General features: G+C 46.3%; 1 protein-coding gene across 2 annotated transcripts; it reads right to left on the bottom strand.

The window, feature by feature from the left end:
• Positions 1-6,265: 6,265 nt before the first annotated feature.
• CYP27C1 (cytochrome P450 family 27 subfamily C member 1) lies at positions 6,266-27,020 on the bottom strand. Of its 2 annotated transcripts, none has more exons than XM_082630882.1 (9): positions 26,714-27,020; positions 20,900-21,090; positions 19,944-20,143; positions 18,374-18,583; positions 17,531-17,694; positions 14,118-14,284; positions 12,354-12,432; positions 11,631-11,834; positions 6,266-6,824 (listed from the first exon to the last, which is right to left on the bottom strand). In XM_082630882.1, the coding sequence occupies exons 1-9, from the start codon at positions 26,972-26,974 to the stop codon at positions 6,708-6,710; spliced, it is 1,593 nt and encodes a 530-aa protein (XP_082487008.1). In that variant the 5' UTR covers positions 26,975-27,020; the 3' UTR covers positions 6,266-6,707. The 2 variants fall into 2 exon arrangements, with proteins under 2 accessions (XP_082487008.1, XP_082487009.1); XM_082630883.1 differs by having other exon boundaries at positions 20,900-21,017; positions 26,714-26,756.
• Between the last annotated feature and the right edge of the window lie 185 nt (positions 27,021-27,205).

The raw sequence follows: 27,205 nt of genomic DNA, 5'->3' as shown, positions 1-27,205 counted from the left end.
GAGAGGCCCGCATACCGCAAAAAGAAAAAAAAAAAAAAAAAAAAAAAAACAATGCTGAGAGGAGAAAAAAGCAGGTTGCAGAGTGATACAGTATGCATTATTTATATAAAATTTGAAAACATGACAAAAATGAGCACAAAATAAAGAGACTTCCAGGAAAAATTTGAGCTTACTACTAACAGATTTTTATGGCTAGAACTTCTAAGTGATGCACTTCAGGAAGAAAGAAATTAAAACCAGAAGGAAGATCTGAGATGCAGGAAATAAATGAGTATTTACTATATAAAACCATAATTACAATAATGAGTACTATAGAGGATAGGAAAGGTGAAACTCAAATACTGGACGACAAAAACATAAGACAGAAGGGGGTGACCTTCAAGAAGAAGCAGAGATACAGAGTCATTTTAGACTTTGTTAAGAATGTGTGTTAAAATTTTAGGCGTAATCATTAAAGAGTAGAAATAGAATGCATAATTTCCAAGTCAGTAGGGAGGGGAAAAGGAAAGACAATTCAATCAGTCAAAAAGAAGTCAGGGCTTCCCTGGTGGTGCAGTGGTCAAGCGTCCGCCTGCCAATGCAGGGGACATGGGTTCGAGCCCTGGTCCGGGAAGATCCCACATGCCACAGAGCAACTAAGCCTGTGCGCCACAACTACTGAGCCCGCATGCCACAACTACTGAAGCCCGCATGCCTAGAGCCTGTGCTCTGCAACAAGAGAAACCACTGCAATGAGAAGCCCGTGCACCACAACAAAGAGTAGCCCCCGCTCGCCACAACTAGAGAAAGCGCGCGTGCAGCAACAAAGACCCAACGCAGCCAGAAATAAATAAATAAATTTATAAAAAAAACAAAAAGTCAGGAAAAGAGAGTCAAAGAGGAGGAGGAGATAAAGAGAAAGCACAAAATAAAAAGTTAAAAATAATTTCAAATGTATCAGTGACCACAACAAAGGTTAAGAGTTAAATGACAGGGGGTGGGGGAGGCATGGATTGGGAGTTTGGGGTTAGCAGATGCAAACTATTACATAGAGAATGGATAAACAACAAGGTCCTACTGTAGAGCACAGGGAACTATATTTGATATCCTGCGATAAACCATAATGGAAAAGAATATGAAAAAGAGTGTATACATGTGTATAACTGAATCACTTTGCTGTACAGTAGAAATTAACACAACATTGTAAATCAACTATACTTGAATAAAATAAATTTTTTTTAAAAAGAGTTAAATGACAGAGATCACCAAGTAGGATTTTTTAAAAATCCAGCTACACTCTGTTTACAAGAGACACATCTAAAACAAAAGAAAACTATATGATTGAAAGTAAAAGACTGTGGAGATGGGAAATAATAGGAATAGAAATGTCACGTAAATATTATAAAATAAGGTTGGAATGGCTAAATCACTGTCAGATAAAAATAGACTTTAAGGCCAAAGTACCTGGAGGGACCAAGAGCATTACCACATAACGATAAATGGAACTGTTCACCAGGAAGATAAAACAACACTCGGACTCGGACGCATCTAATAACATGAAATCAAGCTATATTAAGCAAAAACTGACAACTCCACAATTAGAGTGGGAATTTTTAATACACCATTTTCAGTGATGGATAGGCAAACATTAAGAAGTATACAGATGTTTTCAACAGCACAACAGCAAGCCTGGCATAATAAGACAGATGTGGAGCCTGCACCCAGCAAGCATCATGGAACATTTTCATAAATTCACCCTGTATGAGGCCACAGAGCAAGTGTCCACATCATGCAGATCCCAGTACAATTAAATTAGCACTTTAAATGAAAAGCTTGCAGAACTAGAAGACATGGGGCTCTAAGTAGCTGTCAGGAAAGGCCACCCACCCCAACCCTACTCCACTCCAGGCAGGGTTCAGGGTCCATTCTACACCGGCACTGCCCCTGGTCTGCAAGAGCCAGAAAGCCCAGGTGCATACCTCCGTGTTGGCGGCTGGCATCCAGTGGGGGCCGGTCTTATCCCCAGCGTCAGCTCAAAGCCAGGCCCCAGCTCTGTTGACAGGAGCAGTGACCAAGGGACCAGGACCTTCCCCGCTCCCCCCCGAGAATGTCTCTTTTCAGGTAAGCTGCAACAGCTGCAAATAGAGCAGCGGGTGGCAGGGATCCCACATTCCCCTCCCCAGCTGAGTGAGGGGGGCTTCCAGAGGCACCCAGAGGGAGCCTGATCCCCCTTGCCTGGAGTCTGTGGGCTCCCGAGACTTGAGGCCAGTTCCCACCACCTGAAAGTGAGCCCACGCAGCACTGGACACATGAGGAGGAAATGACACCCACTAGGGTGGGGACAACAGGGAGTCAGGCAGGGGGTTAGATTCTGGCCAGGAGGAGAGTTGGGAGGGGCCACGGGACCCAGGCTGGATGCCCAGGGCTGAGGGAACAGTCACGAAGCCGCCTGGAGGAGAGGCCCCGCAGCTGCAGGTTTTCATTTAAGAAGCCCCAGAGGAGCGGAGGGACACCTGCTCAGGCCGGAGAGCCTGATGCCAGGTCTCCTGCATCAGACGGGGGCAAGCTTCCCGCCCTCCTTCCTCCAACTGCCCAAGATTTCATCTGAGGCTAGAAGTGACCACAGCACTGGTTCGAAGGGACGGCCGTGAGAGAGGGGATGTTGTTTTCAGTCTCACCCTGAGAATTCTGCCCAGCCAGGAGCTGGGGATGCCGGTCTGCTGGCAGCTCTGGTTTTGCCAGCTGGGCATTCCCACCGCCCCCCTCCTCCTTTGGTCAGGGCACCTATGGATCACAAGGCAAGCCAGTCAAATGCCTTGGGGAAGGGGACCCTCCAGCTGGGATGCCGGTCACTCAGAGATCCTGCAGCCAAGGCCCTTGGACAGTGCTTCCTGGTTCCTGACTGGTCAGCACTTCCTTCAGTTTGGTGACTGGCCCCAGCTCCCCCCCACCCCTGGTCGACCTGTCACTTGTGCCCACCACAGTCCCCATGGGCACGGCTCCTGGGCCTCCGGGGGAACCCCTTGCCTTGGCCATCTCTCAGCCTGGCCAGTTGCTGACCCCTTTAGTTTGACCAGCACATTTTTAGAAATGGAGTTTGAAAACCTTCCTGCAGGGAGCATACTCCGCAGGCCTCACCACCCCCTACTGTCCCACAACCAGTGGTTTTATTACTGGCAGAAGGGCGATTCCTAGGTTCTTGTCCTCTCAAGGGAAAGAATTCAGTCAAGAGACAGAGAGCAGGTTTAGGCAGCAAGTTTTATTAAGCAAAGCATAAGTACGCTCTCCAGAAGCAGCGCTGCCGTCAGGGCGGGGCTGGGTTTATTACAGTGGTGGCAGTCCCTCCCCACACCCTACGTCATTTGACTGACAAGTTGATTGACAGTTTTAGATTATATGACCTTTCTCTTACTGCACAGGTGCTTACCACTGAGAAGCACCCAAGCGAAAAGCACGGAGGGGGGAGGAGGAGAGGCAAAAAACGCAATGCTAATTTATTATAAATACGGCATAATGGGCCCTGAGTTACTTTGAGTCACTTTTTAGGTCTTGGTGCCCCTGCACCAACCTGTGTTGGCGATTTTATCCTGTTTAGTCCTGATAAGCCTGGAAATTCAGCGGTGGTCCTTGACTGGAAGCGGGAGGATCTCTGGGCATGCTCTGATTACCAGTGGGGGGCCGGGAGAGATGACCCCCTCCAGGATGGGGCAGCACCTGCTCATGTCTGACTAGCTACCTAACAGTTTTTACCAACTTCACCCCTCCTTGGGGGCAGCACCTAGCCCTGCTCCCCTTTCCTTACTAATACCCCTGGAATTGTGCCCTGCCTTGGCTTCTCAGCTACGAGGGCTAGCTGACCCCTGTCTGGCAGGTCACTCAAATCTGAGCACCACAATTGTACTTTAGGCAGTTAAATCGATGGTTTCTAACAATTATTGAAAGAGAAGCTATAGCTCCCTGAAGAACCTAATTTACAGGCAGTTTTGCTGGTTTGTAAACAGTTTGAAAAAGAAATGAACTATGAGATTATTAGTCAATCAAATCTTTGGTTTTTTTGTTTTGTTTTGTTTTTTTTTGCGTTACGCGGGCCTCTCACTGTTGTGGCCTCTCCCGTTGCAGAGCACAGGCTCCGGACGCGCAGGCCCAGCGGCCATGGCTCACGGGCACAGTCGCTCCACAGCAAGTGGGATCTTCCCGGACCGGGGCACGAACCCGTGTCCCCTGCATCGGCAGGCAGACTCTCAACCACTGCGCCACCAGGGAAGCCCAAGTCTTTGGTTTTTGAAGACACTTTTTATTATGGAAACATTCACATGGACACAAAGCAGAGAATGGAGGCATGAGTCCTCCAGGTACCCATCACCAGCTTCTACACTTATCAACATCAGTCCAATCTTGGTTCATCTTTTCCTCCCCCAGTCCACCACCCCCCAACACACACACACGTTACCCACCCTCCACAGCAAGCTGGGTTATTTTAAAGCAAATCCAAGATATCATAACATTCCATCCATAAACATTACATATTTATATCTTTAAGGAACACCTCCAAGAGATAAGATCTCTCTTGTTAATGTAACAACAATATGTAACAATAATTCCTTAATATCATCAAATACACATTGTTCAAATTTCCCTAATTATCCTTTAAATCTCTTAATCTATAACAGTTCCCCCTTCTTCTTTTTCTTTTTTCTTGTCACTTATTTGTTAGGGAAAAAAAAAAAGTTATTTGTCCTGTAGACTTTGCTATGGGCTGGATTTTGCCGATTGCATTCGCATGGAATTTTAACATGCCTCTCTATACCCTGTATTTCCTATAAACTGGTGGATCTAGAGACTTAACTGATTCGCTTTCACTTTCTTTGGCAAGAATGCTTCACAGTTGGTGCCATGCACATCCCGCTGGTCACACCAGGAGGCTCCTAAGGTCTGGCTGCCTCTCTCTCTGTCTGTGGGGACCAAGAATTGGGCTCAGGTGTGACCCACCTGGCTGTGCCCATCCCTGGGCAGGGCCACACATCACTAGAGGGTCACCTTGTAGAATAAGAGTTCACCTCAAGTTTCCTGGTGTCTCAATATTTTTAAATTTCAGTCTCAAACAGAATAAAATTGTATCTAGTTTATAAAATTTAATATATATACTGCTAACTCAAAGGAATCTAACATTTTTTCAGTTCATGACATAATTTCATATTTAACTCTACATATTTTTACAGCCCTCACACTAAAGTTTTTCCATCATCACGCCTTATATACTCAAACAAAAATGGTATGTGAAATCGATACTATTTCTATTTTATGTAATGATTACTTTGCAGAATGACCAGCTAAAGAGGGGAAGAAAGATTTATGGTATATATTCGTAGGAACGTGATTTGAGGGTAAGGATTATGTAAAGAGACTTATGGAATTGAGACTAAGAGGTCGCAAGCATGAAGGCACAGAGAGAATGTTATAAAATTATGGTTTTTACTAGCGACCAACAGGTGGCATGAGCAGCAACAGAACATTCGAAGGCTCCTAGGCACCTGAGGCATTCAGTCAGAGCCTTATGTCAGCACCAACAGCTGGATCACATTTCCAGTTTGGATATTTAAAATAAGACTAAGAAGATAAAAATATGATTTTGTCTATAGAATGTCCATTTACATATTTATTTTTCCTTGAAATAAAAATGTTCTAAAGTTACACTGTTTTCCACAGTGTTTGTTTAATTCCTTTTTCTCAATGTAGGCAATGAAATTTCACATGCTCATATTTTCAGTTCTTATACATCTGCTGAGTACTTAGATTAGGTTAGAAAAACTGATTATTCTTGACTTCCCCAGGAGTTTTATTTCTTATTGATTATTTCTTTCAAACTAAAAAACGAATATTCAACTTCTTTAGAAGCTATGACTAGAAAAAGAAATATTAGTTTGGAGAAAAAAATAAGAATATGGTCCTTTTAATTTGGAGCCCTGCTGCAGGATCTAAATCTGGGGCTTGGTGTCGCCTGGGTGTTTTCTTCCCGTAATTATGGTATTAGAGAGGCATTCCTTTTTTTTTCTAATTTATTTTATTGTCGTTCATTTACAGTGTTGTGATAATTTCTGCTATGTAACAAAGTGATTCAGTTATACATATATACATTCTTTTTCATATTCTTTTCCATTATGGTTTATCACAGGATATTGAATATAGTTCCCTGTGCTATAGAGCTAATTCCGAACTCCTAATCCTTCCCTCCCTCACCTCCCCTCCCCCCTGGCAACCACAGGTCTGTTCTACAGAGGTCTCTTAATGTTTCCTCTTCAAATTAAAAACAAGAAGCTGGAATTGTATCCTAAAAGGCAGTCCCGGATGCAGTATTAGAGAAGGTATATTCAAGCACTGAATCTATATGTACGCCAACATTTCCTGGCCCAAATGCAGAGGAGACTATGGGTAAGTGAATAGTGAGTCCAAGGGTAAGACACCATATGAGGCATGAGAATTCAGTGCCAATGGCTTTGCAACAGCTGTTTCTCCAAAAAAAAAAAAAAAAAAAAGGCAACTCTGGTATGCAAAAGTAAAGCAATCTTCTCACATTACTTTGCATAAAGATTTCAAAGTCTCCCAGAAACCAGGAGGCCAATTTATAACCAAGACAGCCCCCAGAAGGGATCCTTTTCTCCCCCACCATCATCCGTGGCCCACGAACACCTGGTGTGTGTCGGTCTGGCAGCTGGGTGAAAACGCCAGGCTCACTTTCTGTTAACAAAACGCACGTGGATGGGCTCCCCTGGCATCAGAAGCCCATGCGTTTTTGCATGAACAGTTTTAGTCCAAGGAGATATTTTGATCTCAAAACGTTGAAGCAACTAAGAAGAGAAAGAGAGAGAAGGACTTCAAAATTGGGAAGCAGAAAATTCACAGTACTGCTGGAATGCCCATACTCCTGTGACAGCCGCAACTGCAGGGAGCCGAGGGAACCAGAGATGTGGGAAAGGGTGTCAGGTCCTATACAGGAGCCCAGCATGTCCACTGAGCAACAAGGCCCATGGGACAAAGATACGCAATCGGAATTTAAACTGAGCAGGACCCTGTGGGGCTCCTGGGCACAAAAACCTTTCCATGTCCCCCATTTCTTGCTGGGAGGAAATAGGCTTCATACAACTTCCTTGACCTTCCCTGAGTTCCAAAGAGGGGACTCGAGCAGTTACTAATTAGGGAAGGGAGGGGATGCAGAAACAAGGGAGGAGCAGTCAAGAAACAATAGTGCAGGCTTGGGGCTGGGTTCTGGTTCCTTCTCAAGAAATGTACGTTACAGTATCTTTGAGCACTTCTGCAGAACTAAGGTCCCCCCTCAGGTGGAGGATGGTAACTTCAGGATGAGCACAAGATTCCTGGAGCCCCGCTCTGTTACCTCACCACCAACCAATCAGCCCTGCAGCCCTTACCCCAAATTTTGCCTATAAAAGCTTCTCCCCACAAACCATCAAGGAGTTCAGGGTTTGGGGGGCATAAGCCACCCATGTCCTTGCTTGGCCCTGCAATAAACCTTTCTCTGCTTGAAACTCTGACATTTTGGTTTGTTTGGCCTCACTGAGCATCGGGCACATGAGCTTTGTTCAGTAACAGAATGTTCAAATGACTTACACTTTATTAGCTAGTTCAAAGTTCTAGCTGTATTGCTTCCGCTGTAGGTCTAGAAAAAGAAGGAATCAAAGGAGCAAGGAGGAAAGAGGAACAAACTGAAATTCCAGGGTTCCTGCTGGTTTGGAATCTGCAGCCACTTCAGTGGTGGTACGGACACAGCAGGGGCACAGCTGTCAGACTTTATCCATTACCGTCTTTAATTTAAATATTCTTCATTTGCACCTTTGATTCCATTTCTCACTTCTGCAGTTCAAAAGGAGAAGCAGCCCTATCTCTCAGGGTGAAACTGGGAAGTTTTAAAGATCACTTAAGTATCTGTCAGCCAATCTGTCAGCCAATCTCCCCACCAAATGGCCAAGGCTTGATTTTCAAAGTCACCTCTAGGCTTAGAGAACAAAAGGCAACCTGCTCTAAGGACCTCTGTCAAAACTACATTGGTTCCTGGAGGGGAGGCAAGGCCTTGCTCAAGAGCCGGTGGGGACAGTGCAGGGTAGCAGACCAGCCATTCATCCCTCCCCTGCTCCAACCTCCTAAGAGAGCATCAGTGCTGGAGAACCTATATTGTCCCATGGGATGCAAATGCCCCAGCCCACCCTGACTCTCCAGCCTGGTCTCCCAGGTAAAGCAGCAAGACCCACTGATGGGTCCTCTGGGTGAGCTGGGGCTCTGGGGGTGGAGGTCAGGCAGGGAGCAGGGCTGCACTGAAGACACAGGCTAAAATCATTACTTTGTCATTGTTAGAGAGCCAAGCTGAACGACCTGTATTTAGGCAGCTCTAGAACATTCTGGCATCGAGATACCTTCACCTCAACATCTAATCTCTGACCCTTTGTTCTGACCTCACAGGACTGCTCGCGCATTCCCATGTGGCAGAGGAAAGAATCACACACAGGTCTCCTCACTCCATGGCCAACATCCCACAGGGCCTTTTTCCTTTCTGAGTAGCAGTACGTGCTCATTGAAAAATGAAAACTACACAGGAGATGTAAAAGCCAAAAAAACAAGGCCCCCCTTCCACCTCAAGTCTCCAGTTCCCAAGGAGCAAGGGTGTATCTTCTAACCATTCTCCATGCAATATGAACGTCTTGTTCCTGATTTCAAGGAAACACATTCATATTGCAGCATTAAAACCAAACCTTCCCTTCCCAGAGGCCACAGGCATAACTCGCTGTTTTTTTGGGATAGACACTCTTTATTTGCTTAAGGAAAGCCCTTCCATTACAGGTGTGCTAAGAGAGTTTCTTCATGAATGGGTGTTGAATTTTATCAATTATTTTGGGAGAGGGTCATAAAGTTTTTCTCCCTTAATTTGTCATTGTGGTGAATTCTGTCTTGAGGTGGGCCATCCTTGCATTCCTGAACAAACCTGATTTGGTGACGGTGCATTTCTGGTCCATACATTGCTAATTTGGCTCGCTAATTTTTCATTTAAGGTATTTTTCATCTTTGTTCATAAATCAGATTGGCCTGTAGTTTTTCTTTCCTATTTTACCCACTCCAGGTTGTGACTCTCAAGGTTATACAAGTCTCATAAAAACAAGACTTCCTTTTTCTATTTTCTATTTGTTTTCTATTTTCTATTTGTTTAAGATGATGATCACCCGTTCATTGGAGGTTTGATAAAACTTGCCAATAAAACTGTCTAGGTCTGGAACATTTGGTGGTAGATATTTTTACTACTGACTCAGTGTATTCAAGGTCTGTCCTCTTTCTTTTGAGTCAATTTGGGTAATTTACACCTTTTCTAGTAAATTGTACATTTTATCTAAGTCTTCAGATGTATTGGTAAAAAAGCTGTTTGCAGTATTTTCTTGATTTAAAAAAAGAAAATCAACTGCATTTGTAGCTATGTCTCCTTTCTCGTTCCTAGTACTGTTTATTTGTGCCTTCTGTTTTTTTTTTTCTCTTGGCAATTACAAATAATGATGTTCCCTCTCTATACTTGCGCAAGTAGAAATGAGGGCTCTTGAAGCAAGAACTGTAGCAGGTACCCGTGTATGTTATAGTAGCAAACAAATAAAACCCCCATCACCACCACCAAACACCCAGTTTCTGACCCTTTTCCCACTCCACCATCTGTGCCCTCAGCTGGCCCTCTTGCCCTCAGCATCCGCTATGGTTGTCCAGGCCATCAGAAGAGGGAAGCAGCCAGGAAGCAGTCAGCTCCCCCGAAAAGCTGCCTGGAAGTGGCCTCTGCCCATCGGAGACATGGCTGTGGAACACACAGGAGCACTGATGGAGCCAGGACCTTCCCAAACACAGTCCCCATGAGCAGACACTGAGAGCAGGTGTGCAGACAGCACAGACTCTGCTTAGACTAGTTTTATTCCTCACACACTCAAAAGGCAGATATTTGGCCCATTTTGTGGATGAGGAAACATGCTCAGAGTGGCTAGGAGGCCTGCCCATGGTGTCGGAACCACAAACTGGCAGAGCTGGCGTTGGAGTCCATCCTCCACACGGAGATGCCTCTCACCTTGGGCATGACTGGGCCTGGCCAGTGTTCATGGGGCCCACCGCTGCCCGGGACAGCTGCCCTGGAAGGGACACCTCTCGCCTTGGAGGACTGTAGCCACCCGTGTGCCCACAGAGGTGGGACGACCGAGGGACAGGCCGGTGCCCACTTCTGCTGGTCTCACCAGGTCCCCGGAGCTTTCCCACCAGAGCCAGGTGGGCCCAGCTGGTGTCCTCCCCGCCCCCTTCCACGTCCACCTCCCTGGCCGTGGTCCTTCACCTCCTCCCGCCCTCCGAGCCTGCCTCCCTTGCCCACCATCCCGCACAGGCCGGCCAGGCTTCCCCATCCCTTACGCCCTCTGATGCCATCATCCGTAAAGGTCCCAACCCCTGAATGCTCTGCCCTGGGCTCTGCCGGCCTGCAGGCAACACCTGGGTGACATGAGGGGAAATGCAGGCAGGAGACAGGACACGTGCCTCGTGCCCTGCACCTGCCACACGGCAACCGTGGCAAGTGGCTCCAGCCCCCTGAGCCTCAGCGTCCTCATCAGTGACATGGGGAGATGGGTCCCCAGGTCATCCCCTCGTGCTTCCACAGCCTGGCGTCAGTGACAGAAGCCCCCGAACCTTGGGCCTAGGTTTTCCATGGCAGGCTCCCCACATCTGCAGGAAAGGCTAATGGATAGAATTTTCTCTACTGCAGGCTTTTCTTGCATAAAATTTCCTTCAGACATTATTTAGGTCCTGCTGCAGCCTGAACTCAGATACTGGACAAGCACAAAAGTAAACACTTGAGCATTTAGAGATTTGCATGTAAGGTATTCTTTCACCAAAACCAAGCCTTCCTGATGTTTCGAAACCCAAACAAGCTTGAAAGCCACCTCCCTGTTTAAAAGGCTGATTCACAGAAAACAAGGTGCTGAGGGGGTGTCAGGGAGTGAGCCTGACTTCCTCCATGGTGACGGTGACAGTGACAAGCTCTGAAGGGAGGAAGCCTGGGAGGCCGGGGCTTGAACAGCAGACGCAGCCACCAGCAGGAGTAGAGATGCCCCCGTGCCCCACCATGTGCACTTCCTTAGACCGAGTGCAGCCCACAGACCACTGACATCAGAATCACCCGGAGCCCCATCCCAGACCCACCAAGTGACTCTCTCTGTGGCCAGAGTCCAGGAACCTGATTTCGAGGGGCTCCTGGTGATGGGATGGTCCATAATGTTTGAGGGCCGCTTGCTGGACACCTTCCACTGGCCTCTCTGCAGAACCCCCATGGGAGTGCTTGGGCTCCTGTAACCACCCACCCCTGCTACACACACACACACACACACACGGACACACACACACATCCCAGTTCTGCTCATGTGACTCCAAGGAAGAAAGGAACAAGGCAGGTGGCCATGGGGCTAGAGGTGGCTACTCCAGGGGGAGGGGAGGCATTTTAACACACAAAAGAGATTTAACAGGAAGCTCTGAAAGTTTTCAAAATCCTGTTTCCTTGTTTTCACCTAAGTCTTGATCCAACAACGGAGCCCAGTCACCTGGATGAAGCCCACCTGGATGAAGCCCACAGGCCCTACCTGAATCACAAGGAGGTGGATCTCCAGTTCTGCAATCCTCCGCCCGATGCAGCTTCGAGCCCCGTAGCCGAAGGGGATGGACCCGAAATTGTCAACCCTGCGCAGGTTTCCTGGCCGCAGCCAGCGCTCAGGCCGGAACTCCTTGGCCCGAGGGAAGTTCTCATCCTCGTAGGAGGTGGCATAGTGGCAGAGGGCCAGCTGGGTCTGAGCAAACCGTTTTCACCAGAAAAGTAATAAAGAACTTAATCAAGGGAAAGCAGAGAAGAGGCCACAGCCCCAGCTAGACCGACCCTCCAGAGATGCTTCGGGCCAGGAGGAGTCATGTAAGGGCCCAAGAGGCCATGCAGACCCAGGATGGCAGGTCCTCCTTCAATTCACACCCTACCCGGAATGAACATCAATGCAGCCACAGAGAGAAGGCAATTCAAGTCCTTCAGAAACTCTCCCTGGAGGGAACTGCTGCTTCCGTGGGGCCTCCGGGGGGAGGGAGGGTTGAATAGGCTTGTGGGCTACAGAGATATCTGCCTTTGTTTTTGCAAGAGCAGTATCACACAATCCACATCTCCTTGCTCCTAAAGCCCCATCTTCATCATAAAAATATATGCAGAAGAAAAGGACATCTACAGATATTTGCTTAGGTACAGGGACATCCAAAACATGGAAGCAAATTTCCAATCCAACCGCCCCTGCTCAGCCCAGACCCGCCATGTCCGCCAAACTCACGCCTCTGGGAATCAGATACCCGCCAACAACCAGGTCTTCCTGGGTGACCCGGCCATTCCCCGGCAGCACTGGAAACAGCCTAGAAAGAGCCAACGGGGACGGGAAGGGAGTGGTGACTTTCAAAATATGTTACTAAACATTTAAAAGTCTGGATATATTGCCATTTTCATTTTCTAAAAAGTAACACATGGGGCTTCCCTGGTGGCGCAGTGGTTGAGAGTCCGCCTGCCGATGCAGGGGACACGGGTTCGTGCCCCGGCCCGGGAGGATCCCACATGCCATGGAGTGGCTGGGCCCGTGAGCCATGGCCGCTGGGCCTGCACGTCCGGAGCCTGTGCTCCGCAATGGGAGAGGCCACAGCAGTGAGAGGCCCGCGTAATGAAAAAAAAAAAAAGTAACACATGGTACAGTTTCAACCAGGAAATCTTGCAAGGATCTTCATGGGCTCCCTAGCTTTGCCCAGCAAGTATTCTGGGGCCTCACAGTCAAAAAAATTTATAGAACACAAAGCAAAGCCTTTAAAATGCTACTGTGCTCCCAAGAGGAATAATTCTTTTTTTAAAAAATAAATTTATTTACTTATTTATTGGCTGTGTTGGGTCTTTGTTGCAGTGCGAGGGCTTCTCATTGTGGTGGCTTCTCTTGTTGCAGAGCATGGGCTCTAGGCATGCGGGCTTCAGTAGTTGTGGCGCACAGGCTCAGTTGCTCCGCGGCATGTGGGATCTTCCCCGACCAGGGATCGAACCCGTGTCCCCTGCATTGGCAGACGGATTCTTAACCACTGCATCACCGGGGAAGTCCCAAGAGGAATAATGCTGAATTTCTGAAATCTATGCAAGCGTGGGATCCCTTTATCAAGAAATAGTTCATAGGACTCAGGGCTCCAAGAAATAGATTCTGAGAAACGCTACATCAGTTTTTGAATTCTCTGGGAAGTGATCCTACGAAAACTCTGAATAAACTTTAATTGACAAATACCAGTTAACACACAGCTGGCTTTTTCTTTCTCTCTCTCTTCTTTTTTTTTTTTTTTGAGATTAAACAGCATGCTGAAGATGGAAGATGCAATCCAACTTGAAATATCATTATCAAGTCAGGTTTAAAAGCATTATTTTAGTGTGTACTCTGTGAATAACCTTTGCTCCTTGTCACAGCATTTCCTCCACAGAGGAATGCTGTGGTCACGATCCTGAGCCTCACAGGAGGAAGAACCTTCACTAGTCACCTAATCCCACCTCCCACCCAAGCCTGCCCAAGACCACCCATATCCCTCACGCTCCGGTGTTTCCCAGGGTCAGTATAGTCCTGTCCGGAAGTAAACAAGCCTCACTACTTGGTGTCTCCACCTTGACTAGATATTCACACAAGGAGCACAGTAAGCACGTCTAATAACTGGCCACTCAGCCCAGAACATTCTCCTGACGGTCAGTCCTGTTCTGCTTTATCCTCAGAGGAGCACACTGGGAAACAGTTGATGAAACAAATGTCTAGAGTGAGTACAAAGTTCGAGGATGGCTCTAAAGATCTTTATGAAGAAATGACTATTTCCAACTGTAAAACAGAATAGCCTTTCTGCTGCTCTGTCGAGGGCAGAGAGGAAATAAAATGGTCATGAGTCTCTCCTTCCTAAACATTTCTGCCACCGCGGGTCGCTGGAGTATTGGTTTAGGACCCAGTTTTTAAGTCAAAAGCACATTCATTGTGATAAAGAATCAGAGACTTAACGGACACGGTTTTTGACATGAATTTTGGTGAGCCTTTTACCTCAAGGTTTCCTTAAGCAGAGCTCGGACCAGTGGGACTTTGGGGACGTCTGCAGCCGTGGGAACATGCCTTTCTCCCAGATTCCTCACTATCTCCCGGTACACGGTCTGCTGCACTTCCGGGTGCCTCGCGAGGAGATACACCGCCCAGGACAACGTGAACGATGTCTAATAAAGAAACCAGCAGACACAGGCACATGGGTGAGTAAAATCGAGGATTTCAGGTGCAGGCAACATCGGACGTGAAGTCATGGGAGAATAAGCACGGGTGCAAAGCCATGCCCATATAAGTCCATCGGAGCATTTTATGTCTTACTGAAACAAAAGATGATCTACCTTAACTCCTCCTGGAAAAAAAACTAACAGAGATTTTTGGAAAGTAACATCAACGATGGGATTCAAGTGCTCTTTCAGTGAAGAGCCGCAGGAAAAAATATTTTGGAACTTTTTAAGATCATTGAAGAGCAATCTGCCTCTTCTTACATGGAGTTTGAGAGCACGTAGGAATGCTGGTCAAGCCTGGAAGTTGTGCCTAGAACTTTCTTCGACCTTCTCTACAAGGGTCACCTGAGTTTTGCTGGAAAGGACCTGAGGCTGCCCATCAGCCTGAGAACTGCATCCTGCAGGCCCATGGCTGGGCAAGGGCTGCTCTGTTTGCCCTAATCTAGAAGAGATGGGGGAGTCGGGGACGGGAGGTGGTGGTCACAGGACTATTACTGGTCCATCATTGTTCCCGTGCACTTACCAAGCAAAGCAGCATACAAGAATTGAATGACATTTGCACAAAGCAGTATCATTGTTTATACCACTTCCTAAACTGAAGAATTACATTTCTGGTTATTGAGAATAAATAATTCTCTTTTATACCCTAGATTCCAAGATTTTCACTAAAATCAATACTATTACCTATGTGACTGTAGTTCACTCTCTTGTAAACAAGGAAATTCCACAGTATAAGTGCCCTTTCTTTCATCTAAAAAAAATCTAACTTAAGTAGGCCATATTGATGTTATTTCCCTCTAACAGATATTATGTATTTTTAGAGGGCAAGCTCTCCTGTAATATACAATGTAACGTGCAAGTTCTTCCTTATAAATGATAAGGAAATAATTTAGATGCTTCCTATGAAGAGAACAGAAAATTTCTATTAAAATCACATATTCATGGAAAAACCAAATGTGGTATAGCCATACAATGGAATACTATCCAGTAATAAAAAAGAATAAACTACTTTTACAGGCAACAACATCTATGAATTTCAAGATGATTTTGCTGAGTGAAGGAATCCAGACACAAAATACATACCGTACAATTCCATTTATATAAATTTCTAGAAAAATGCAAACTGATTTCTAGAAAAATGCAAACTGTTATGACACAGTGTCAGAAGGCGGTTGCGGGGGGGGCAGGGGTTATGGGAGGGATGGACTGAAATGGGGGTGAGGAACTTGCAGAGGTGGTAGCAATGTCCACGATCTTAACTGCAGTGCTGGTTTCAAAAATGATGCATCTGTGCTTATCCTGTATCAGTCAACAATCTGTATCGAATTGTACCGTTTAAATGGATGCAGTTTATTGTGCATAAATTATGCTGCAATGAAGTTGGCTTTTTAAAATAACATTTTAAAAAATGAGCATGAAGTTTCCAGAGTTTTTCTCCTGATGTTCCCTTCACGTAGGAAGGAGTCCTCTCTGCCGTCTATCTCATGGTGATGCTCTTAGCTACCACCAGGGGGCAGGAGTAGCACGCATCTGAATCAGCTTAGATACAAGGCCGTTCATTCCATCATTGCTTCTCCACTCAAGGAAACCCACACTGTCACATTCACACGGTTAATCAGAACTTTCATCGCTTGCATTGACCGCATTGATTAGTTTGTATTTAATTTATATACTTTTTGCTTTATTGTTGAAGATGATTCATAAGAATAATGAATTTATGTGAAGTTTTTTTGCTTTTACAGGTTTAAGTGACTTCATAATAAAAATGTCAACCGTGGGGTTTTTGTCTACCTCTAAAAAGGAGATTTTTGCTTTCCTCAAGTCCGGGAAGCACTCCTGTGAAGGAAAAACCTTGAGGCAAGCTTAGCTGTTTCATTTTCCCACCTGTTAAATGAAGACAATAACACCTACCTCAGAGGATTCCGTGTGAACAGAAGGGCGCTTACAGATGTGCGTTGGAGGCACAGTAAATCACCAAGTTTACTGTCTTAATCTTCATTATTTCACTCAACTGACTTTTCTTCCACCAATTACCAAAAGCCTGGCCCTCCTTTTTCTTATTTCACCACTTTCTTTTAGCAAATTTTAAACTTTTTCTGTACATATACCCACAAGTATATCCTTTTTTATACTTGAGTAAATGTATCAGATTATACGTAAGTTTTTGGAAGGAACTTGGCTTCCACACCCCTGTACCAGCCCCACCCCAGCCCAGGAACCCATGTTAACCGTCCAGGGTGCAGGCTCTATACTCTCCTCCACGTCCAGCAATCACTTAGCGATATACACGTGTACATGGACAGATGGGACGGGGGCCACTGTTTTACTAACGGGAACACACTTTTCTGCATCTTCATTTCTCACTTAGTAATAGGGTATGGAATTCCCTCCAAATCGATGGGCAATGCTTTGTTTCATTCTGATATTGAGCCCTCGTTGGTCATAGTGTATTATTCATCTGCTACACTAACTGAATCTATTCACTGGGATTTAAAATTGATATATGTACATATTAATAAGTCAAACTGCTTATTAAACTTTTCTTTCTTTATGCTTTCTTTAGCAGGTTTTGAAGTTATGCTGACTTTATCAAATGAACTGGGAAGTTCTCCATAGCCCAGAATATTTTAAATGATAAGTAAGAGGGTTTTTAATGTCTGTGCCCTCTTCATTTCTTTTTTGTTTTTTAAGATGTTTTTGATGTGGACTATTATTAAAGTCTTTATTGAATTTGTTACACTCCTGTTCTGTTTTATGTTTTGGATTTTTGGCCGCAAGGCATGGGGGATCTTAGCTCCCCGACCAGGGATCGAGCCCACACCCGCTGCACTGAAAGGCGAAGTCTTAACCACTGGACAGCCAGGGAAGTCCCTTCATTTCTGATATTATGAAACAATGGAGAAATGTTTGCAAATCAGGAATGATTTTAAACTTTAAAACATATTGCTACTTTGTGTGTGTGGTAATAGAATTGGGTTATGTTATTTACAGAATTCATCGTGCACCTTAGTTTATATTAAAGAAAAGAAAAAAGGTCGAGTTTTCTCCTGGAGACCCTCAGCAGTGAAGCAGACGTTCAGCTAGTATAAACAAGCATGGTCCTCTTAAAGTATCTGCCATCTGTCGGATTCCTCGGAAAGGCCCCAGCTTTAACTGTGCTCTGCTGAGAAGAAAGGAAAGCTGAGAGCTCACCGTGTCCACGCCGGCCAGCAGCATCTCAGTCATGTTGGCGTAGATTTCCTCCCGTGTCAGCTCCTGGCTGAGGAAGAGGTACGTGAGCAGGCCCCCTCTCGCTCTCTCCCCTCGGTCCATTTGGCACTGTATTTCCCTCAACTTGTTGTCAACGTGAATTTGGCCTGTTTGAAAACAGTGTTTCTTTTAAAAGAAGTTTTGGTTAAGAATCGCCTCTTCAGGGCTTCCCTGGTGGTGCAGTGGTTAAGAATCCACCCGACAATGCAGAGGACACGGGTTCAAGCCCTGGTCCGGGAAGATCCCACATGCCGCAGAGCAACTAAGCCTGTGCACCATAATTACTGAGCCTGCACTCTAGAGCCCGTGAGCCACAACTATTGAGCCTATGTGCCACAACTACTGAGCCTGCGTGCCACAACTACTGAGCCCACGTGCCACAACTACTGAGCCCACACGCCTAGAGCCCATGCTCTGCAACAAGAGAAGCCACCACAAGGAGAAGCCTGTGCACTGCAACAAAGAGTAGCCCCCATTCGCCACAACTAGAGAAAGCCCGCGCACAGCAACAAAGACCCAATGCAGCCAGAAATAATAAATAAATTAAATAAATAAATTTATTTTTTTAAAGAGTGAGAAATCTGTCACATTACTTGTGGTCACAACCCACGTGCTTTTTGCTCATTTGAGAAACCAATCTAAAAGTTCTTGAGTCCAAACAGCACGTAACTCCATTGGGGTATTCCCTGCAGTAATACCCACTGTCTGTGTGAGTGTTAGATACACAACTAGGAGGAAAGTCAGGTCCATCTGCTTCTACAAAAGGTGCCCTGACTCTTCTCTTACTGAATTTGAAGAGTCCATCCCAGGACCTGCAGAATTCCCGCCAGGGTTTGGGGATGAGTGGGCGGAGCCACCTAGGGATGGCACCGGCGTACATGGACGTCTTGAATGTGCAGAACATGAGCCCTAGGGCCTCGATGTACTCCATCGTCGCCTGCGGGACACTGTTCTCCAGGCAGCCCAGACGACTCTCGTAAAGAATGGTGGCCACTCCTGCGCGGGAGAGAGGTTACAACCCTTCTTCTTCTTCTTCTTCTAGATTATTCACAGCATCAACATACAATACCTGGCCATAAATGTAACTTTCAAAAGTGGTCCAGGGACTTCCCTGGAGGTCCAGTGGTTAGGACTCCTCGCTTCCACTGCAGGGGGCCTGGGTCCCATCCCTGGTCAGGGAAATAAGATCCCACAAGCCTCGCAGTGCAGCCAAAAAAAATAAAAATTAAAAAAAAAAGTGATCCAGGTGCCTACCCCTGAGGTTTTCTCTACCAGGTCCTGACCCCCAGGGCGCTGTGGGTTCAATGCTGACGAACCCTCTGCTTCAGTGCGCCCTCAGCTCAATGGTCTGTTCAACACCCACAAGGCAAAACTCCCAACCTTTCAGCCAGTTGCCCAACTTTGGGGAGTTGAAAGGTGGCTCCTCCTGGCCGCACATCGGGCAGCCCCAGGACGAGCTAAGGGGGCAGAGGAAAGGGCCTCTGTGAACCAGGGAAGGGCAGGATTTTTCAGTGTGTTTACAACTCACTTCTCTGTTGATTTTGTTACTATTTTTAGAGAGCATTAATACCAGAACTTTGAAAAGTTAACTTAAAACTTAAACTTGAAGAAACTTTTTTTTTTTTAAATGGGAAATCTGGACTTCCCTGGTGGTCCAGTGGTTAAGACTCCGCACTTCCACTGCAGGGGGTGTGGGTTCCATCCCTGGTCAGGGAAGTTCCGCATGCCACGCGCAATGTAGCCATAAATAAATAAATAAAAATAAAAATGGGAAAGCTAATAGAATTCTCCAAAAACCCAGGTACAGAAGAAATGTTTGGTATGCTACCGATATTTGTTTAAGTAAAAAGAATACTCACACTCATACTCATATTTCTTTGTATGTACATAAAATATCCCTTGAAGAAGCTGGTGACCTAGCTGGGTCAGGAGAGAGGGAGACTTTTCCATGAGTACTTTTTGGGTTTGATTTTTGAACCATGGGAATGTGCTACCCATCTAACATGGATTTTAAAAGCTGGAATGATTGTAGTACATGCCCTCTAGACTTCTGTTGCTTTTTTAAACTATGCTAAAACAAAATGTGTAGTAATTAGGAGCATGGTTCTTGAGTTAGAGAGACCTCAATTTGAAACTCAAGTTTCTGCCACTAAAAATGGGTGTTAGTTTTTCAGTTCCCCCATTTGTAAAACAGTGTCAGTCAACCTGGTTCCATTAGCACTGTGACAATTACATGTACGTATGTATGGGGCTTAGCACATTGTCTGGGACACAGGAGATGCTCAATGAGTGATAACAACCATATTTTGGTAAAATGTCCATTCTTCCATCTTCCCCACCTCCTGAGTTCACCTACCTTCCATTGAATATTTGAAGAAAAGGTCATTGATGTTGGTCACAGTCTCCCCATCTTCTGCCTGGCTCTTGAGGAAGTAGATTCTTTTAATTAAATCAGCAATAACTTGGTTGATTTCTCCTGCAAAAATGGCCACATCTTTCGGTTTCAGAATTCTTTGTCTCAACACACTTCTCATCTTGAGCCACTGTTCACCCTCCCTAGAATAAAGTGAATTCCAAATAATCTTACTTATAGTGATAGTCTAGGAAGGAATTCAGAGTATCTCTGCAAAAATTTCCCAGCAATAAAGAGTCAACAAGATCTGCCAGTCCAAATGTGATGAAGAGAGGACAGGCACTGCAAAGAGAGGGGAGTGATGGTATTACTCCCCAGTTCGTGTGTAAGGACATGTATATCAAAAGAGCCAAAAAGAGAATTTCTAAACCAAAGGGATTTGGACCAGGGGATCTGCAGATGCTCTGTTTTCTCCTCCCTACCTGAGGCTGTACCGATTCACTCTTGGAAAACACAAAGGTGTATAATAACCATAGTCTGTTATAAGGCAGGAACGTCATCACATGGCGATCAATGCTGAAGTTCGTAGCCCCTCCTGGAGGTCTCCTAAAACAGCTCACCACCCTCACCCCTGTCCACAGATGGGCTCTGTGAGCTTCAGCCCCCATCAGTGGGCACCGAGTGGACACCAAAAGCCACAAAGCGTTCCTTGAAAAATGGCTCCTCTCCATCACTCGGCTAGTGGGGTCCCCACCTTGTCCCTGCCACCAAATCTCTTCCCAGAGGGTTTTAGGAGATTTGGGGAGATCACACCTGAGGCTCTTTTGAAACTATTCCACTGGGAGTTCTGTGCTTTATTAATAGCTGGTTTTAGGAGCCCAGCGTTCGGGGCGGGGTGGAGGGGGCGTCCCTGGGCTCCCCGCTCCTGCTCGTGTCTCAGCCTGGCCTCACATACTCACGCGGAGATGAGCCCGGTGGATCTGCCCCGTAAGTCTCGGTACTCCTGCCAGGACCCCATGTTGGCTCTCTGGGGCGCGGCCCCCTCTGCCCGGAGCACCTGAGCCACCAGGTCTCGGTCTGCAACAGATACTACAAACTGAGGACCAAAGTGAGACTTGAAGATTTTTCCATATTCCCGTGTGTGTTTCTGCTGCAAAACCATGGAGAAATCAAAAAAGGAAAAAAATACATAGATATGATATACCTTTGACACGGATATTCCTGGATGTTAGGGGAGCAGAAAACTGGGGCAGAGGGAAGCTCTACATCATGCAGAACTGAATCAGAGTGGCCACTTTACTTATGGTTACCAAGGGGGAAAGGAGGGGGCAGGGATAAATTGCGAAATTGGGATTGACATATACACACTAGGTAACTAATAAGGACCTACTGTCTAGCACAGGGAACTCTACTCAGTACTCTGTAATGCCCTACATGGGAATAGAATCTAAAAAAGAGTGGATGTGTATATATGTATAACTGATTCACTCCGCTGTTCAGCAGAAACTAACCCAACATTGTAAATCAACCCTACTCCAATAAATATTAATTAAAACAAAAAAAGAGTGGCTGCTTTAAGTATTCCTGAGGTAAACATATTTTCACATCATTAATCTTATTCACAGAAGTTTTCTTAGTTCTTTAAAGATGTGTGTTTAAAAAAACCTTAGCTGTGTGAAGCAATGGAGAGGAATGTGGCTGTAGATGAACTGCAGGGTCTTAACTGTCCTGAGTCAAACAGGGTCTGCCTGCCCCTTACATTCAGACACTCAGCAGCCACCCAGCCTGCCCTGTGAAGAAAGCTCCCTGCGGGAAATCTGTAATAAACCTGTAAAAATGCCCCCAGAAAAAAAATGAAAGAAAAGGCGCCTAGATTGGAAAGAGAGAAGTAAAGCTCTCTCTATTCACATATGACGTGATCTGGCGTGTAGAAAATTCTAAAATATCTGCTAAAAAACATGTTCAGTAAGCTTGCCGGATATAAGATCAATATACAAAATTCAATTGTATTTCCACACACTAGCAATGAATAATCCAAAAATAAAATTAAGAAAGCAATTCCATTTACAATAGCATCATAAAGAATAAAATACTTGGGAATACATTTAATAAAAGAAGTGTAAAACTTACACTCTGAAAACTGCAAAAGATCATTGAAAGAAATTAAAGACCTACATAAATGGAATTTATTTATTCCATGTCGATGGAATGGAAGACCTAATATTATTAAGATGGCAATACTTCTCAAACTGATCCATAAATTCAACATAATCCCTATCAGAATTCCAGTGATTTAGAACCGTAAAAACAATCCTAAAAAAGAAGAACAAAGTTGAAGGACTCACAGTTCCCTATTTCAAAGGTTACTATAAAAGTAATGAAGACAGTGTGCTACTGGCATAAGGATGGATATCTAAATCATTGGAATAGAATTGAGAACCCAGAAATAAACCCATACTTCTAAGGTCAATGAATTTTCGAAAAGGGTGCCAAGACAATTAAATGGGAAAGAATAGCCTCTTTAACAAAAGATGCTGGGAAATTGGATAGCCACAAACAAAAAATAATTTGTACCCTTATTTCACACCACATACAAAAACTACCTCAAAGTGGACCAAAGACTAAATGCAAGAGCTAAAACCACAAAACACCTGGACGAAAACAAAGGGATAAATATTCATGACCTTGGATTTGGCAATGGTGTCTTAAGATATGATACCGAAAGAACAAGCAACAAAAGAAAAAACAGATGATTGGACATCATCAAAATTTTAAAATGTGCGTAATGTCAAAGGACATTACAAAGAAAGTGAAAGACAATCCCTAGAATAGAGAAAATATTTGCAAAGTACATATTGGATAAGAGATTTATGTCTAGAATATATTAAAAAACTATTACAACCCAACAGTAAAAAACAACAACAACAAATAACCCAATTAAAAACTGGGCAATTATTTGAATGGACATTTCTCCAAAGAAGATATCGAAATATTTAATAAGCACATGAAAAGAAGCTCAACGTCATTAGTCATTAGGGAAATGCAAATCAAAACCACAATGAGATATCACTTCCCACATACTAGGGTGCTTATAATCAAAAGGACAGGTAATAACAAGTATTGGCAAGGATGTGGAGAAATGAAAACCCTCTTGCACTGTTGCTGGAATATAAAATAATGCAGCCACTTTAGAACAGTCTAGCAATTCCTCAAAAAGTTAAATACAGAGTTACTATTTGACATAGCAATTTCACGCCTAGCTATATACCCAAAAGAAATGAAAACATAACAGCCAAAAGGTCGAAACAATCTAAATGTCTATCAACTGATGAATAAGTAAACAAAATGTGGTCTATCCACACACTGGAATATTATTTGTCCATAAACAGGAATGAGGTACTAATACATGTTACAACATGGGTGAACTTGAAAACATTATGCTCAGTGAAAGAAGCCAGACAAAAAAGACCACATGTTATATGATTCCATTTATAGGAAATGTCCAGAATAGGCCAATCTATAAAGACAGAAAGTAAATTATTAGTGGTTGCTTAAGGCTGGGGGAATGAGAGGGTTGGGGAGTGATAGCTAAAGAATACAATATGGGGTTTCTTTTTAAGGTTATGAAAATGTTCTATAATTGATTGTGGTGATGGTTGTATACTTTAAGTTGGAGAACTGTATGACATGTGAATTATATCTCAATGAAGTTGTTACCAAAAAAAGAAATCACAATAAATGTAAATGGGTTAAACAGTCCAGTTAAATAATTAAAGAAGGAAGGAGAGAAAGTACCCTCCAGCATGGCTCAGCATGACATAGGTATAGGGACTTCCCTGGTGGTCCAGTGGTTAAGAATCCATGCTTCCAATGCAGGGGGCATGGGTTAGATCCCTGGTCAGGGAACTAATATCCCTCATGTTGTGTGATGTGGCCAAAAAAAAAAAAAAAAAAAGCATGACATAGGCAGGGCTAAGCATGGGGAAAATGACCACGTCCCTCTTTGGCATCTGCCAACATTTCTTATCACCCCAACTCTCAACCACGGAAATGGCGGGCCAGAGGTTCTCTCCTCTCTCCACTCTTCTGCTCTCAGGTAGAAGCTGTTTGCTTCTTTGTGGACCTGGTTGAAGTCCCGCTGCCTGGAGATGAAGACACTCAGACTCAACTGGGATGTGTCAGGTGCCAAGGGATCACTCTGCCTAACAAACAGGTGACCCCAAAAGGGTATTTCTCCAGGTCTCTGATAGGATGAATGTTACCAGAACCACTGGGAGATGGGCCACTCCTCGGGCATATCCAGCTACTGAATGGGCACAATCAGACAAGGGAGCCACTGACCAAGGGGCAAAAAGAACGAGATGAAGGACACAGGTAGTTTACAGCCCTTTTTGGTGGAGGGCCAAGGAATGATAGAGTCAGCCACAGACTCAGTTTGTGTAGCCAGCTGGAGCACAGACTCTGGAGTTGGAATCTCGGCTCACAGTTTACTAGCGGGGTGACCTTGGGAAGTTAGGTTCCACTGTGTCTCAGTTTCCTCACCTGCAAAATGGAGAAATAATAGAGATTACCTCACATGGAGGACTTAAAACTGTGCCTGGCACATGAAAAGAGTTCCAGAACTGTTCATTCTTCTTATGTATTGGTTATTAATACAGTTTACAAAGCCCTTCCACAGCCCTGATCACACGACCTCACAATAACCCGTGAGATGGATGAGGATTGTTAGACTCCTGCACAGAGGAGGAAACTGTGGTCCAGAGAGAAGAACTGATTGGCCAAGATTCCACAGGTGCTTGTAAAGGGCTGCTATGTAACGCAGGACCCTCCTGCTCTGTCATACCTGGCGACCTTGATCACTGTGTCTGCTTTGCCACTAACCAGCTATGTGACTGTGGGCAAGTCACTCCGCTGACACTTTGGGCCTTTTCCGCATGTAAGGTGAAAGACCTGGACCCTATAGATGAATCCCTCGTGAGACAGCATTCTGTGATTACAAGTTGAGTGAAAGGAAACTGGACTTGAGGTAACAGAGTAATTCTCTTCCTCCTTAGAAATGCCTTAGGGGTGACCTGGAGAGCACAGAGAGAGGGTTTTACTAGAACAACCAGCTCTAGTAAACAACCAGTGCTCCAGTCTAGAGCAACCTGTATTGAACTTGTCAATAAATAAATAACAATTTTTTTTTACCGTATTTGAAAACTATCATCTTGATACCTTATGTTCAGATTCCACATGGAACAGAAAAAAATCATTTTTGACCCCTAGAAACATGTTTGGGAAGAAATCGTGTAGAGTTCATGTGGGGCACAGAGAGGAGGGGCCCACTGGAATTTCAGTCAAATTAAGATTGTTGCTCTTGCCCCCACTGTGTTTGGTTTTGTTTTTCTATCAATGAAGTAAGTTTCTGCTTCTCCAGCTGTAGCTGTGGCTTCTGCACCATCATGTAGGTTAAGGGTTGAGGGAATGAATGTATGAACGAATGACCAGAACCCAGGTGGGTGGTTACAAAAAGCTTCCTCTGAGAAGTTTCTGAAGGTTGAAGGGTAAGCTCTGAACAAAAAGAAGTGAGTAGTGGGGAAGGAGGAGGTCAAAAGGCCCAGGTCCCAGAAATCACAGCGGGTGCTGGGGTGGGAGCCCTGAGAAAATGACGGAGGCAAGCAGCGAGCAGCTGCCACAGGAAATGGGAGCGAATGAATTTGACGACGCTGAAAGGTGGGGCTCACCTTGCAGTGAAAGACGCGATTTGAGGTGAGCACAGGAAGGGCAAAACTCAGGGTCAAGATGAGCCACCGTACAACGAGCGGGCTCCCAACACTCCGACGGGGTTGCTGGACCGGTTGGGTTCTTCCTAAGTCCCTGCCCAGACCTGGCTTGACGCCGAGGTTCACGAACTTTCGTTTGTCTTCCCATCATTTAGAGATTACATAACTCGGAGCCTCCGAACCCCTCACTGTTATTTTTAGGTTGGTTTTTTTTTCAATTATAAAACACAAACAAAAAGGACTAGGAACATACGCAACCTGTCCTCGGCCGTGTAAAGACCCGCAGGGCTCGTCACCCACCGCGGGAGAGGCGCTCCTCACGGGCCTCCCTCGGGACGGTCCCGGGAGGCCGGGGGGCGGCTCCCCGCGCCCCGACTCCGCAGGCCTGCCCGCCGGAGCGTACGGCGCGTGGGGGCGCAGCGGCTCCAGGGCGGTCCCTGCCCGTGACCCCCTCCTCCAGCGCCCCTCCCCGGTGCCCTCCCCGGGTCCCCGCCCCGGCGCTCCCCCCCGGGATTCTCTCCCCGGATCCCCTTCCCTGCGCTGCCTCCCCAGGATCCTCTCCCAAGTCCCCTCTCTGGCTCTCCCTCCCAGGGATCCTCTCCCGGGTCCCCTCTCTGGCTCTCCCTCCCCGGGATCCTCTCCTGGGTCCCCGCCCCGGCGCTCCCTCCCCGGGATCCTCTCCCCGGACCCCCTCCCCGGCGTTCCCTCCCTGGTTTCCTCTCCCGGGTCCCCTCCCCAGCGCTCCCTCCCCAGGATCCTGTCCCGGGTCCCCTCCCCGGAGCTCCCTCCCCAGGATCCTGTCCCGGATCCCCTCCCCGGCGCTCCCTCCCCGGTTTCCTCTCCCCGTATCCCCTCCCCGGAGCTCCCTCCCGGGGTTCCCTCGCTGGCGTCCTTCCCGGGATCCTCTCCCCGGGTCCCCTTCCCGGCGCTCCCTCCCCAGGCCTCGTCCCCGGCGCCTTCCCGCCGGAGCGAGCCCCCTCGCGCTCCCGGTCTCCCGCGCGCAGCTACCTGGATCTCGTGGATGCGGCTGAAGCCGTCCTTCCAGAAGAGCTCCACCAGGTTGGCGAGGGTCCGCGGCCCCGGCATGGCGGCGAGGCTCCGTGGTCCCTCCGTCCGGCCCCCGGCCCGCGGCGCCCCCGGCCGCCCGGCTCCTTTGTCCTCGGCCCGCGCCCTCGCCGGGAGCCTGGCGTCCCTGGGCCGAGGCTGCCAAGGGCCCCGCTCGGGCGCCGGGCTCAGACGGACTTTGAGGATCCGCGCCAGCAGAGCCATTGCGATCCTCTGCGTTGGCTGGTTTGAGCAGTTTTTTGTTTCGAGGGCCGCCCTTTGCTCTTTGCTTGGTTTTAACTTGTTCGAGCAGAGCTCCTGCGAACTCTTAACGGCCTGGGCATCAGTTTACACAGACCGTTATTAAACGCTCCCTCCCCTAAGTCTGGGGAAAAGGGGGTGGTCTGTGATTAGACTGCCAGAGAAATAAAGCGATTATTATTTTTTCTTCACATC

This window comes from Mesoplodon mirus (genome assembly GCF_964341445.2).
Source record: "Mesoplodon mirus genome assembly, chromosome: 8".
NCBI lineage: Eukaryota > Metazoa > Chordata > Mammalia > Artiodactyla > Ziphiidae > Mesoplodon > Mesoplodon mirus.
Note: the sequence above shows the minus strand (reverse complement) of the source record. Positions and strands in the feature narration are given on the sequence as shown.